At 43.4% G+C, this 15,206-nt stretch overlaps 1 protein-coding gene across 2 annotated transcripts in view; it reads right to left on the reverse strand.

Annotated features, from left to right (window-relative positions):
- RLIG1 (RNA 5'-phosphate and 3'-OH ligase 1) overlaps nucleotides 1–15,206 on the reverse strand; it is a 204,438-nt gene that overhangs the window by 153,339 nt on the left and 35,893 nt on the right. For both annotated transcript variants that reach the window (XM_069229620.1, XM_069229619.1), the window contains exons 2-3: nucleotides 4,445–4,562; nucleotides 4,040–4,135 (exon numbers count right to left, since the gene is read on the reverse strand). In XM_069229620.1, coding sequence (XP_069085721.1) covers nucleotides 4,040–4,135; nucleotides 4,445–4,562 — 214 coding nt within the window. The remainder of the gene's footprint in view (nucleotides 1–4,039; nucleotides 4,136–4,444; nucleotides 4,563–15,206) is intronic.

Raw genomic sequence — 15,206 nt, forward strand, 5'->3', positions numbered from 1 at the left:
TACTCCACTCTATTCTATGACATACTACTCCATTCTATGTCACTCCATGACATTCTATACCACTTCAATCTATGATATTCTACTCCACTCCATGCCTCTCCACGGCAATGTACAATGCTCGACACACTATTCAACTCTCTTCACCCCTCTATATTACTTTACTCCAGTCTTTGCCGCTCTTCTCTTCTTTATGCCTCTCCACTGTGAAACTCTACTCCATTCTGACACTACTGCACTCTACAACACTTTACTCACTCCTCAACACACTATGCCACACCAATTAACGGCACTCTGACACATCATTCTCCTTTACGCCATTAACTTAACCATGCTGAACAGTAGCCATGCTACTTTACAACATGGCTAAAACACATTGGCAAAGCCAATAGCTCTGCATAGATGAGACCTCCTGGCTTTGCCAATGCTTGTTAAAACCTTAGTGGCAGTGGTTACCAGCCTGTGATCTGAGGCCCCCTTAGGCATCTGTGACAAATTCCCGGGGGACTTGTAAGCCTGGGCCAGCAGGAAGGCACTTCTCCAGATAGGGCCTCTAGAAACATATGCATTTTTATATTTCTTACTTCTGTTGTGCAGCATTTTTAAAAGCACTGAAAAGTTATTTTTACATCAAGCAGCTCTTGGGCAAAAATTAAAGTTTCAAGATAACTGTCTACGTCAGTACCTGATACTTGGATTAATGTACCTGCTGGAGAGAGATTGGAGTTTTATCTAGTGGCAGTTTTAAATCATCTAAGGTAGTGCAGATGGTTAATATTTCCGCTGCAAGGAACATGTATCATGAAAAGAAAAGTATTTTGTGTGCATAGCACAGTGGGTTACTGCTTCCGTCACAGAGATTCTTTTGCTACAGCGCAGATCATAAATTGAAATCGTAATCTAGAACAGTAAGCTATGAAATGCCATCAAAGAGCTGCATGCAAACTGCTTGCACAAATTAGAAAGCTATATTTTTTCCCCCAGTCTCATTTTCCTTATACAGCTAAAAAGGGTTTGCTTGTGTAGAAATAAATTCTTATTATTAAAGTCAATGCTAACCACTGTGTTATGTTCTGAATCGTGAGTTTGTGCTTTTCCAGACCAAGCACTGTTAGAAAATGCCTACACGTTTGGGTGACGTGAATCCCACATCGTGTAGTCCCCTGTAAAGTGCTATGACACCCTACACTGGTATGAGAGGTGCTATAAAACAAATGAATTACATGCGACTGAGAGGCTGTGGAGAGATGACAAGCCCTTAAGGTTTTGCTTCCTTTCTCAACCACATATTTATGTGAAAAAGCCTACTCACTTCTTATGTACCTAAAATATAAAAACAGAAATCGCTTGGGAAGTGTAGAAGCTGACCTGAGGATTCAGCTTTCCTAAATAAGACCAAACAATGAAAGGTTAGTCGACTGAGATGCAGCGCCAATCTTCACACTAAAATTGTTTTGATCGTTGCATATTTTTTCAATATAAAATAATTATATCTTTAGTAATTTGAGTATTTGTTTGCTGTGAACTTATTTGTGAATTACTGTTTTAATGTTTGAAATTTAAATCATACAAATTGTGTGCGCATCCTTAGCTTCCAGTAGTGATTCAGTGGGGGTCCTCAGGAATCAGAAGGTTGGGAACCACCACCTTAGTGATTAGCTTCTGGAACTGTAAGCTATTAAAATAGAGCAGAAGAAAGAAAAGCAATGTTCAATTTGTTGCTTTAAACAGCTGTGACCTGACCTGACCTGCCTTTCACCTTGGCTGCTGGCAGAAGGCACTGTGAGTCAGAACTCGACTGTAATAACCTTATTAAAGTCAAGTCCTGACGTCTTTTAATTATAATCGGTGACTTGATGCATCAGAAGTAGCCGATTTATATACAAACTGACTGCCGTTTGTACAGGAATCACAGAATCCTATGTATTAAATAGCCTCTAATACCAAGAGCTTCTTCAGTGTAAATGCTCCCAGTTTTGACTGATGTGGAGCTGAGCTGCCCAAGATTGCACAGAGTAGAAGTGTTATCAGAACTACCGTTTCAGAACACAGTTTACAATTATTGTACTCGATCGCTTTTTTTATTTCCAGTGTGGTTTCAATGTGCATGAGGCGAGGGACATGATTGGTGAGGGCCACAAAGGGTATTCTCTTCCTTTTCACCCTCCTACCTTTATTTGCCTGGTGTATGAAGATGCAAGGTTAATCAACATGTTTTTTCACATTTGGTCTAAATACTTTGTGAATTTAAATAACAATAAAACATACTTTCAAAATGTGACAATATGCCTTCCTTTCCCCCTATTTCATGTCCAAACTATATGATTGTGTACATTTATCGGAGCCTGCATTTCGCAAACAACGGGTCAATTGAAAAGTCCCCAGGGCTGTCGCTGTCCCCCCAGAAATGTATGGTCTCCTATTCCCCTGCACACAACCCGCACTTTGAAGTCACTCCACTGTTATATGGTGCTGCAGAGAATCAAATTCATGATTCTACCTATTATATACAAAGCAAAAGATGAAAAATCACCAAATACAGAAATTCAGTCTTCGCTACTTTCTGGCCATCCCTTCCCCAAACTAGCAGCTCTAAATCGATCCCTATAACGCATTTCAAACACTGAAACATGAAGTCAAACTAATTGAGATACATCCGAGTTGTCTGTGGAACCCCGTGACCATGGAGACGGCCGCCGAGAAAACAACTTGAACCCACTGCCTGGTGTCCAAGGAGTGCTGCTGGTAGTCTGGTGGCATTTAGAGCACCAAAGACTAAATGAAAGATGTTGATTCACCAGCTACTTTTGAATCTAAAACGTTTGCTGCTAGAAACTAGCGAAACTGTATTCAGAGGAATGCATATACCAAGAACTATCCTTGTGCCATGAGAGCAGTGCTTTTAGTATTAAAACACTGATGCACTACTGCCTCCTAATGTAGTCATTGAAAATTGCAGCAACCTGGCTGTGGCATGTTTATTTTTCCTTCCAAAATATTGCAATTTAAGAACATACCATCCGAGTTTATTTTTCTGTATATAACTCCCACCCCCAGGTGCTAGCTAGTCTTGGCTTTGTGGAAGTTGGGTCACTGTTTTCGACAAGATCGAGGCCTCCATTCGCATACAATTCTAATTCAATTTCCTACACTATTCAATATGCAATGTTGGTGGTTGCAGTTACTTTAATCTAGACTTGATTCTGCTGGTAGTTTCTGAAGTCCACGTATGCCACAGTTATTATATAGTAAACTGCGAATGATTTGTAATTATGGTCTTTGGTGTGATGCAACAATGTCAATGTACAAAAAAGAAATGTTTTGAGCACTAATTGTTTTTCTTTGACACAAGTGCAGGTTAAGAGTTTTTCTTGGTATTTGTTATCGTGGCTTGTGTATGATGTTATTGCGTTTTATGCTGCTACTTTTAAAGTGCCGTCTTTTTATATTTCCGCTAAGCAAATCTTGATGTTTGTTCAGAAAATTCAATAAAAGCTTTTCAGTACGCAATGGAACGGAGCGGTCTTCAGAAAATGCAAGGCAAAAAAGGGAGACAAACATAGTCAATCAGATATTTCAATTCTCGACCGTCCCTATTCTTTAAAGGCTCAACAGGTTGAACACAGCTGCCACCGCCATCAAGCTCAGGTTACAAAGTACAACAATAGCCTCGCCACATCATGCATACAGATAAAAAGCTGCCTTACCTGGTACAGAGTTTTGAAAACGGCTGCACAAAGTGTACTTTACCAAAATACTTCCAATTCATTTTAAGAAAATGGTTCTCACAAATACTCAGAAAGGAACGTGGGATTTCTTCAAAGCATTCGTGACGCATCAACACATAATAAAGGATATTATTAATTTGAGTTGCAACTAGGAGAGTCAAACTGAGCAAGTAATATCTCTCTTACCATTTTCCTCCTCTCAATAAATTGTTTTTTATGAAACGTCAACCAACCTTTTAAAGAAAAAAACAACTGCATTCCAGAGGATGTTAATAATCGGAAAAATACAGAATCTACAAGGAAATTACACCAACCTTTTGTATCTTGTTTAGCGTGGACAAATCTTTTATACCTTTTTTCAGCTTGCTTGTTAGGTTTTCTATCCAGACGAGCCCAGAGGTATGGCTGTCCTATTAGCAAAAATTCAAGTTAGAATACATGGATTGAAACACCTACTCAAAATAGTAATTTCTTCTGGTTAGAATATAGTTTCCCTCCTAGAGTGTGTATGATGCCAAGGTAGTATGTAGGCAGTCCAGGATACTTTTCTTTAGCCCAGTCTTGAGAGGTGCAGTAGAACAAACTTTGTTAAACCAATGACCAGCCACAAAAAAAACAAAAAAAAAACAGAGCCACTAGCCAAAATGCATATACATATAAATGCAGGACATACAAATGCCTATAAGTGTAATTAAACACCGAGTTCTATCCAATTTTACCTTTATAAAGGGTCACGTAGCAGCAGGTTCCATCCACCTTTTCAGTAGGGAGGGCACTGAATACATCGGCCTCTTGTGCCTTCGGATTTATAATTTCGGTTGCCAAAACCTTAAAAGGCTAAACAGATTTTAATTTTAATGCCCAAGTCAACTAAGTAGTAAACAATCAACAGCATGGAACAACTGGAAGAACAGAATTAGTTGCAAACAAATACAGGCAAATGTTCTACTCTGTGCTGTAGGTGTGCAGTACATGGTGCAATTTTTTCAGCACAAATAGATCTACAAATTAACAAATTTAAAACGCCGAACTGGACTTTGTACCCAGACATCTTCAAAATTGCTCAATAGCAAGGGGTCATACAAGAAAAGAAAACGTACATACTTCTTATGCTTTCAAATACCAACTTTTTTTAATTTATTTTTTTACTTTCTATGCATAGCTTTGAGTCCTTATTCTATTATTTTTCCTCAAGTGTCATTTTGAAGTAACAGACTCCCAATGTGCATGAAAATAAAAACAGTACATAACGGCATACCTATAACGCATGGGTACTAGCAAACATTTCTCCGGGGGCCACAAAATACTGTCTGTGGCATGCCCGAGGGCCACACTAAGGACAGCACGCAGAGAGTCGGGGTGATGAAAACTGGGCATAGGAAGTGGGTGTGGGGCGAAGCAGATACATGGTATGAAAAACAGAGAGAAAAAGAGATACTCATCTGGTAGCTGAATTGCAAAATGTGATACTAGAAAACTATGCATCAGTCCCTGCTTCCTCATTTGACCAAACTGTGTGATCCTAGGCAATTGGTTGATTTGATTTGCCTCCTTTTACTTCAACACCACGTGAGAGACCCTTGAAATACACAGGTTTAGGATGTGTGCTATACAAAAAATTCTCTTGTGTTTTATTTAATAAACTATGATGTTGTTCCAATTCTATAACAAACAAGGATACACACAAGGTGCACCTGACAAATTACTTGCCTCTGGGTTCACTCATGGCATGGTTTTCAGAATGGGGAGGGCCTGGGTGTTTCCAAGATCATGTCTGAAAGTATTACTTCTAATAAGTGCCTCTCAATGCAGTGCTATAATCTGATCTAGTAAGGTAAAACGCTTATGTATTTTAATAAAATGCATTTTTTTGAAGTTTGCAGACAGTTTATCACATTTTTACTTTTAGTGCAAGATACTTTTAAAAGTAAACGTATTCCTACAAATAAGTTGTCTAGGTCACTTAATGTGTAAATAAAGTATGCCCGTTTCTGAATTTGTCTGCTTTGTCAAGTGAACAGCAGCCAAGTGCTGCTGTTCACCAGGGGGCCACAATTAGAGGCCAGGAGGGCCGCATGCGGCCCCCGGGCCGTACTTTGAGTATCCATGCTATAGCGCAATGTGGAACAGTTAAATAGCAGGAAATTCGGCATGCACATAAACCAAACATATTTATAAATTCTACAGATGTCCCAGAGTAGTGGTTATTAACCTTCTGACTTATGTGGACCCTCACTTAATCACTCCCAGAATCCGGGAACCCCACAACCGAATCGCTGTTGGAATACGGGAGGGATCATTGCTGATATATTACTGGAAGTTGGGGACACTGCCATATGCAATTTCAATGATTTTAAATAAACAAAAATACAGAACCAGACATTCAAACAATACACACGATGAAATATTTTATTTACTTCACAAATATAAAGAACAAAAAGAAGAATGGGGCTTTTGTAAATGTAACTCAGGTCCCCATCATCTATATATGAAGCATCGGCAGCACCCTTACGAATCAATCTGAGGAAATCAACTTCATTTTTAGCCTCCAATTTCACATTTGTTCACATTTATGGACGTTTTAGATTTTTAAATTTTACATGTCTTTCTTTATTTATATCCCCTTTATTAATATGTTAATAATTATCTACTTTTCTAAGCAGACGTGGAACCCCTTAGTAGGTGTGTCTGCCCCAAGGGGTCTCCGGACCACAGGTTAAGAACAGCTGTGCTAGAGCAATGTGGAATGTCAGCACAGTAAGATTTATCGTGAGCACTGGCCACTGCTATCTCATTAAACCAGTCATCTACCTGGGAGCAGGAGGGCCTTTTCTACATAGAACGCCTTACTCCTTTCCCAATCAGAATCAGAACTCTGTTGGTGAAGCCTTTAGTTTATATAGTAGCGTGCCAAAAAATGATCTCGAGTACGAAACATGAAACTGAGTCCAGACAAAAACACCCATTGCCTTAGTCAGCGTGCTTATGTGCAGATAGCGAAAAGCTTGCATCAAAATACAATAAGTCAGTGTCTAAAGTTAGACAATGAAGAAGTAAGAGTAACCGTAAGTGTAGGAAGGTAGCCTCTTTCTAGCCTTGTTACCCCAACTTTTGGCCTGTTTGTGAGTATATGTTAGGGTGTTTTTACTGTCTCACTGGGATCCTGCTAGCCAGGGCCCAGTGCTCATACTGAAAATCCTATGTTGTCAGTATGTTTGATATGTGTCACTGGGATCCTGCTAGCCAGGACCCCAGTGCTCATAAGTTTGTGCCCTGTGTGTGTTCTCTGTGTGGTGCCTAACTGTATCACTGAGGCTCTGCTAACCAGAACCTCTGTGTTTATGCTCTCTCTGCTTTCAAAACTGTCACTGCAGGCTAGTGACTAATTTTACCAATTCCGATTGGCACACTGGAACACCCTTATAATTCCCTAGTAAATGGTACTTGGGTACCCAGGGTATTGGGGTTCCAGGAGATCCCTATGGGCTGCAGCATTTCTTTTGCCACCCATAGGGAGCTCAGACAATTCTTACACAGGACTGCCACTGCAGCCTGAGTGAAATAACGTCCACGTTATTTCACAGTCATTTTAACTGCACCTAAGTAACTTATAAGTCACCTATATGTCGAACCCTCACTTAGTGAAAGTTAGGTGCGGAGTTAATTAGTGTGTAGGCACCCTGGTACTAGCCAGGGTGCCCCCACATTGTTCAGGGCAATTTCCCCAGACTTTGAGTGCGGGGACACCATTACACGCGTGCACTACATATAGGTCAATATCTATATGTAGCGTCACCATGGTAACTCCGAACATGGCCATGTAACACGTCTAGGATCATGGAATTGTCCCCCCCAATACCATTCTGGTATTGGGGGTGGGGGGACACTTCCATGCATCCCCGGGTCTCCAGCATAGAGCCCGGGTACTGCCAAACTAACTTTCCGGGGTTTTCTCTGCAGCTACCGCTGCTGCCAACCCACAGACAGGTTTCTGCCCCCCTGAGGCCTGGGTAGCCCAGTCCCAGGAAGGCAGAACAAAGGATTTCCTCAGAGAGAAGGTGTTACACCCTCTCCCTTTGGAAATAGGTGTTAAGGGCTGGGGAGGAGTAGCCTACCCCAGCCTCTGGAAATGCTTTCAAGGGCACAGATGGTGCCCTCCTTTCAAAAGCCAGTCTACACTGGTTCAGGGATCCCACCAGCCCTGCTCTGGCGTGAAACTGGACTAAGGAAAGGGGAGTGACCACTCCCCTGACAAGCACCTCCCAGGGGAGGTGCCCAGAGCTCCTCCAGTGTGTCCCAGACCTCTGCCATCTTGGATGCAGAGGTGTGAGGGCACAATGGACAGCTCTGAGTGGCCAGTGCCAGCAGGTGACGTCAGAGACCTCTCCCAATAGGTGCTTACCTTTCTCTGTAGCCAATCCTCCTCTGAGGGCTATTTAGGGTCTCTCCTGTGGGTATCTCGCCAGATAACAAATGCAAGAGCTCACCAAAGTTCTGCTGCACCTCGCTCTTCGACTTCTGCCAAGGATCGACCGCTGACTGCTCCAGGACGCCTGCAAAACTGCAACAAAGTAGCAAGACGACTACCAGCAACATTATAGCGCCTCATCCTGCCGGCTTTCTCGACTGTTTCCTGGTGGTGCATACTCGGAGGGCTGACTGCCTTCACCCTGCACTGGAAGCCAAGAAGAAATCTCCTGTGGGTCGACGGAATCTTCCCCCTGCCAACGCAGGCACCAAACTTCTGCATCACCGGTCCTCTGGGTCCCCTCTCATCTTGATGAGCTTGGTCCCTGGAACACAGGAGCTGGGTCCAAGTGTCCCCGACAGCTCAGTGGCCCTTCTGTCCACATTTGGTGGAGGTAAGTCATTGCCTCCCCACCCAGACAGTAATCCTTTGTACTGCGTGAACTGCAGCTGCTCGGGCTTCTGTGCACTTCTGCAAGACTTCCTTCCTGCACAGCCTAGCCCAGGTCCCCAGCACTCTGTCCTACATTGCCCAACACACTGAGTTGGACTCGACTTCGTGGGACTCCCTTTTGTTGTGCTGAGTCGACCGTCATACTCCGGTCTTCTCAACGCCTGTTCAGGTGCTTCTGTGGGTGCTGTCTGCTTCTGTGTGGTCTGTGTGTTGCTGAGCGCCCCCTCTGTCTCCTCCTCCAAGGGGCGACCTCCTGGTCCTTCCTGGGCCCTCGCAGCACCCAAAACCTTCAACCGCGACTCTCAGCTAGCAAGGCTTGTCTGCAGTCTTTCTGCGTGGAAACAACTCTGCATCCTCCAGCACGCCAAGGGACATCTTCTGACCAAAGGAGAAGTTCCTGGTGCCTTCCATTGTTGCAGAATCTTCAGCTTCTTCCACCCAGAGGCAGCCCTTTTGCACCTTCATCTGGGGTTTAGTGGGCTCCTGCCCCCCCTGAACACTTGCGTGACTCTTGGACTTGGTCCCCTTCCTTTACAGGTCCTCAGGTCAAGGAATCCGTCTTCAGTGTTTTGCAGTCAGTTGTTGTCCTTGCAGAATCCCCTATCCCAACTTTACTGTCTTTCTGGGGTAGTAGGGTAACTTTACTCCTACTTTGCAGGGTCTTGGGGTGGGGTATCTTGGACACCCTTAGTGTTTTCTTACACTCCCAGCGACCCTCTATACACTACACTAGGCCTGGGGTCCATCCGTGGTTCGCATTAAACTTTTGGGGTATATGGTTTGTGTTGCCCCTAGGCCTATTTTTCCCTATTGCATTCTATTGTGTTCTACAGTGTTTGCACTACTTTCTAACTGGTTACTTGCCTGATTTGGTTTATGTGTGTATATTTTGGGTATATTACTTACCTCCCAAGGGAGTATATCCTCTGAGATACCTTTGGCATATTGTCACTAAAATAAAGTACCTTTATTTTTATTAACTCCGAGTATTGTGTTTTCTTGTGATATAGTACTAAGTGATATAAGTGGTATAGTAGGAGCTTTACATGTCTCCTAGTTCAGCCTAAGCTGCTCTGCTATAGCTACCTCTATCAGCCTAAGCTGCTAGAACACCTCTAATCTACTAATAAGGGATAACTGGACCTGGCACAAGGTGTAAGTACCATTGGTACCCGCTATAAGCCAGGCCAGCCTCCTACAGTAAGTAATTCAATCCTATCATATATAGTAAGTGACTGACCTAGAAGCAGAACCTCACTTGTAGCTAGAGTATGCTCACTTGTAGGTAGACCGTGAGTGGGTCTAGTGTGCAAAAATAGGAACAAATACATGATTTTAATTCATTGATCTTAACATTAATTAAGATTTTTATTTTCGTCTTGGTTTCATCGGTATTACAACAGAGATCTCCATTTACTACAAAACTACACTGACCTGATCTAATTTTGTGAAGAACAATTTAATAAAGGGAACAGTTGTCCTTGTCTCTCACATTTAGGATGCACTCAATCATCCCAGTAACTAGCAGAGTCGACGAAAAGTGTACATTTCCCCTCAAATAAAAGGTTGCCCTTCTAAAGTTATATGCAGCTGCCAACATGGGGTGCATATTAAATTGTTATAATGCTCAGCATAATTAAATTAATTATGCACAAATACGTATGTTTGAGTCTTTAATCACAATGTTTAAAATGCCTTCAATGACTTTATATCTGGATTTCAAAAGCAGGTCCCATTTAACTTTTAAAAGAATATGATGTGCACAGAACTGAACCAATACGTTTGTTCGTAAACTTATTACAAGCCTGGACAGAGCAGAAAATTGTCTCAACTTGTCCAGTACGGGCCCTACTTATGTTTACAACCACACCACATAGAGCCAGTGGATAGGTCAACTCCTTTTCTGGAGTGACATAGGGATGCTCAATATTGGCTCCTGTGAGAAAATGCCCCTTTGAGTGGCCACCTCCATTTTTAGGCTGAATTTTATTGCTGGTTATAGAACTTGCACTGAGACATTTCTGTCACCTTCACCAGTGTTCGTGCTCAGACCCCTAAAACGTAGAAATTGGCTAATTCCCGATAGGTGTACATAATGATATTTATCGTAGTTCATTATTCATTTTAATTTAATAAAGTATAGAAGACAGCTTCGTCTCACAAAAATACATACCATCACTGCACAGATCAAGCTGTAGTTACAATTATTCACTGTGCTTTACCAAGCCATCGGCATTCGATGGTCGCAGGAGTCAACTACAATGCCTGGGAAAACATAACCATTATTAACATTGAATACATAACCCAACTAAGGTCAGGCATTTACTAATCGGGTGTACTGGATGTGTTCCAGGGCCCTCCCCATGTGTGAGCATATTCAGTCAGTGTTTCAAACCTAGTGAGGGTGGTGCAGTGGGAGGGTTATGGGGAGCAGGGACAGGTCCAATCTGATCCCATTTGTAGAGGTCGAGTCAGTGATCATGTGGTGCTTTATGACTGTATGAGCATTGCATTAGTATTGATATTCTCATATGGGTCTCTAATGTGATCCCTTCAGGGGGGCAGATTGTCAGATTTGCCTTCGATCTTCACTAGAATATCATCTAAGTGGGTGTACCTGTTCTCGTTCCTCCCTCTGCCCGAAGAGCCGACAAGGTATGTATTTCCACCACGGTCTACTTGGGCAAGTCTTACAGCTATTCCCTTGTATTCAGTGCTAGGGCTGCCTTCCATGCCATGGCTATGTGCCTCTTGGCCAGCACCACTGCTACGGTGATAAATCTGCATTGATATTTAGTTTTCTCGGTGTTCTTGGTTATGCCCAGCTCCATCATTCCCAGGAACAGCCTCCCCATGAGCTCAGAGATCGTCTGTATTATTTCCTCCCAGAATTGTTCTACCAAAGGGCATGTTCACACCAGGTGGATAATATGTGCTTCTGTTACCAGGCATTGGATAAATGCTCCTGGGTACATATGTTCTATATGTGCTGGTGTCAAGCATGTTTGTGTAGGTAGTTGAAATGTTTGCATCTCAGTCTTGAATTTTTAGAAATAAGTTTCAAGCTGCGTAGTCCACACCCCCAGTCACCATCTCCAGCCTCGTCGCGCCTCTCACCGCTCCTTCAACAGACATAATGAGGTTCCCCCTGTTGGAACAGGGTGGCATATAGGAACCTAATTGTCCGCCTGGAGGTGCAATGTACAAGGAGGACTTGGAGTAAGATTGAGGTTTTGGTCCCTCCCATCCCAGCAACCATATGGATGCTGCCATCCTACTCAGTTATATTCATCTTGGATTTCTTCAAATATTTTCAGACCTCTGTCCATAATCAAGTGCCTCCACTCCTGTATTTCTGCCTCCTGCCATTGGTGTATGTCGTGCAGCATTGCCAACATAGGTGATTCTGGCAAGAACCACAGCGGTAGCTGCGGTGCGTATGGCAATGAAGATTCTTTTTTTGTAACATATGTCATCCAGCACTGTTTAAATACAGTCATCAAGGAGTGGTGTTTGACTGTTTCATTACCGTGGGTCATCAACCACTGTATTATGGATCAGTGCACCAGATGAGATTGCACATATAATGTCTCCCTATCCCACGCCATTGACCATTCATCGCATTGGACATTAGTTTTAGGTTGTGGTAGGGAAGTTCATAATTGGGAGCTCCTAGCCCCCACCATTTCTTAGGAGAATACACTATCTGAAGTGCCATTTGGCAGTGGCCCTCTCCCCAAATCAAGGCAGTGAGTAATTGTTAGACCCGACAGCCTTAGGGTGGCCACCCCCTAACTTTTTGCCTAACTCCCTCAATTTTTATGACCCTGTTTTTGCTGGTTTTAGGACCCTGTGCACTTTACCACTGCTGACCAGTGTTAAAGTGCATGTGCTCTCCCCTAAACATGGTAACATTGGTTTCTACCCAGTTGGCATATTTAATTTACTTGTAAGACCCTAGTAATGTGCACTAGAAGTGCCCAGGGCCTGTAAATTAAATACTACTAGTGAGCCTGCAGCACTGTTTGTGCTACCCACATAAGTAGCCTCTTAACCATGTCTCAGGCCTGCCATGGCAAGGCCTGTGTGTGCAGTTTCACTGCCACTTCGACTTAGCTTTTAAAACTACTGGCTAAGCTTTAAACTACCCTTTTTCTACATATAAGTTAACCCTGAGGTAGGCCCTAGTTAACCCATATGGCAGGGTGCTATGTAAGTAAAAGGCAGGATATGTACTTTTGTGTTCTACATGTCCTGGTAGGAGAAGACTCATAAATGAGTTTTTCACTACTGTAAGGCCTGCTCCTCTCATAGGCCTGCATTATAACTGCCCTTATATACTTTTAAGTGGTAGATTCTGATCTGGAATGAGTAGCCCTGTCATGTTTAGTATGGCCAGAATGGTAATAGCAAATCCTGCTTAGTGGTGAAGTTTGATTTAATATTACTATTTTAGAAATGCCACTTTTAGAAAGTGGACATTTCTCTGCACTTGCTGCCATCTGTGCCTTACAGCCGGTCTCTAATCCACATCTTGTCTGTGCCGGTTTACAGCTCCTCTTGTGCATTCCACCCAGACAGCAATAAACACAGGACCCTCAGTCACATATGCATACTGAATGGGTCTCCCTGGGTCCTTAAGGGTGAAGGTGCTCTCTCTTACACTTCAAAGGCCAGTGGCCAGCCCTCACGCAAAAGACTGATAAACCCTCCCTCCCCCACATGGATCCTGGCAGACAGGATTGGGCTGAAAGGTTAACTTGTGCACTTCAAAACCACTCTTTGAAGTTTTCTCCACTTCAAAGACATTTTTTGGTATGTATACTGGGTCTGTGACCCAACAAATCAGACACTTTTGGATCTACACCATCACTCTGTCAGAAGGACTGCCTGGCTGTTCAAGGACTCATCTGGACTGCTTTGCTGAGAAGGACTACTGCCCTGCTTCCCGCTAGCCCCTGACTCTGCTGGAAGGACTCTACCTTCCCCACAAGTGCTCTCCAAGGGCTTGAATTGAGCTTGCTGCCTGTTCTGAGTCTCAGGGCAACAAAGGCTACACCCCAGGCGTAATGCCTGCAGAAATCAACGCAGCGACTGCCTCGCAATGGGAAGAAAAAAAATAATAAAATTGCTGCATTGCTTACCGGACCAACGCAGCACCTGCTCCTTCTACCAGCAGGTCAAGGATTTTCAGCGGTTCGTCCCTGGCAGTCAAAATATCCCCGCAACGCAGTGAGGAACCAAGGCAGTGCTCCTGGAAACTGATGCATCACCTTACAGTGTGGAAAGAAACTACGTATCGTCTGAGACGCGCCAGAAAATCCAACGCGGCATCTCCTCCTCTGCGGCACCCATGCATCATTCTTTTTGACGCATCCCAGGTACTGTGTGTTACATGGATATTACCACTGATTTTTAAGGATTGAAACTAATTTAAACTTTTAAAAAGTGCTATCTCGACTTATGCATATTGGATTTTTGTCATTTTGATCTTATTTTATTCAGAGAAGTATCTTTCTAAATTGGTGTGGAGTACTTTTGTGGTGTTTTCACTGTGTTACTGTACGAGTTATTGCACAAATACTTTACCCATTGTCTTCTAAGTTGCGCCTACCTGCTCTGTGCCAAGCTACCCGAGGGTGAGCACGGGATAATTTGGATTGTGTTGTGACTCACTCACTAGGATTGTGGTCCCTAGTTGGATAAGGGAGTGTACCTCTGTCAACTAAAGACCACAATAAAAATAAAAAAATATATAAAAAAAAAAATCAGTATCACCTGTAGTGCCACAAAGAAATATAGCAGTCTGGGTAGTATTACCATTTTGGCTATTGTTCTATGCCCCAGTGCCAATATATTCCAGAATGGCAGGGATTGGTGGATGGATTTCAGAGACTTCCCCAGGTTGCAATCAATCAGATCTCTTTCTCCGTGAAGCTACGGAACACTAGGTGGTTTAAAGGTAGCAAGTTACTCGCACCCCTTCTGTGGGAAAAATCTTTTGTACCGTCTGCGGTATCTTGATCAAGGTGAATAAACATGAACTAACCTGCAACCTGACACTATCCCAAAGTAATTTACTATTTCCTTGACCTACGACAGTTCCCGATTATTTAAAGTCTCATTACAAAGGTAGATCAGTCTATCCTCTGCATATAGAGACACTAAGGGGGTCATTATGAACTCAGCAGGAAAACCCACCGAGTTCGGCGCTGGCGGTCAACAAAAGACCGCCAGCGCGCAGAAGACCCCGCCAGCCACATAATGTACATTCAGCAAGACCGGCGGGCGGAAACAGTGTTTCCACCAGCAGGCCCAGCTGAATGTAGGGCCTGTACATTGACACCGGCTCCACCTGGAGCCGGTGGTAATGTAGCAGTGCAGTGGGTGCAGCAGCACCTGTCGCGCATTTCACTGCCCGTAAATCAGGCAGTGAAATGCACGATAGGGCTGTGCACGGGGGCCCCTGGTGCAGGGGCCCTGAGGCACCCATTCTGCCAGCTTTTCCCTGGCGGGGTAAACTGCCAGGGAAGGGCTGGTGGAACCAGCAACATTATCCA

Source organism: Pleurodeles waltl, chromosome 4_1 (genome assembly GCF_031143425.1).
Source record: "Pleurodeles waltl isolate 20211129_DDA chromosome 4_1, aPleWal1.hap1.20221129, whole genome shotgun sequence".
Taxonomy (NCBI): Eukaryota; Metazoa; Chordata; class Amphibia; order Caudata; family Salamandridae; genus Pleurodeles; species Pleurodeles waltl.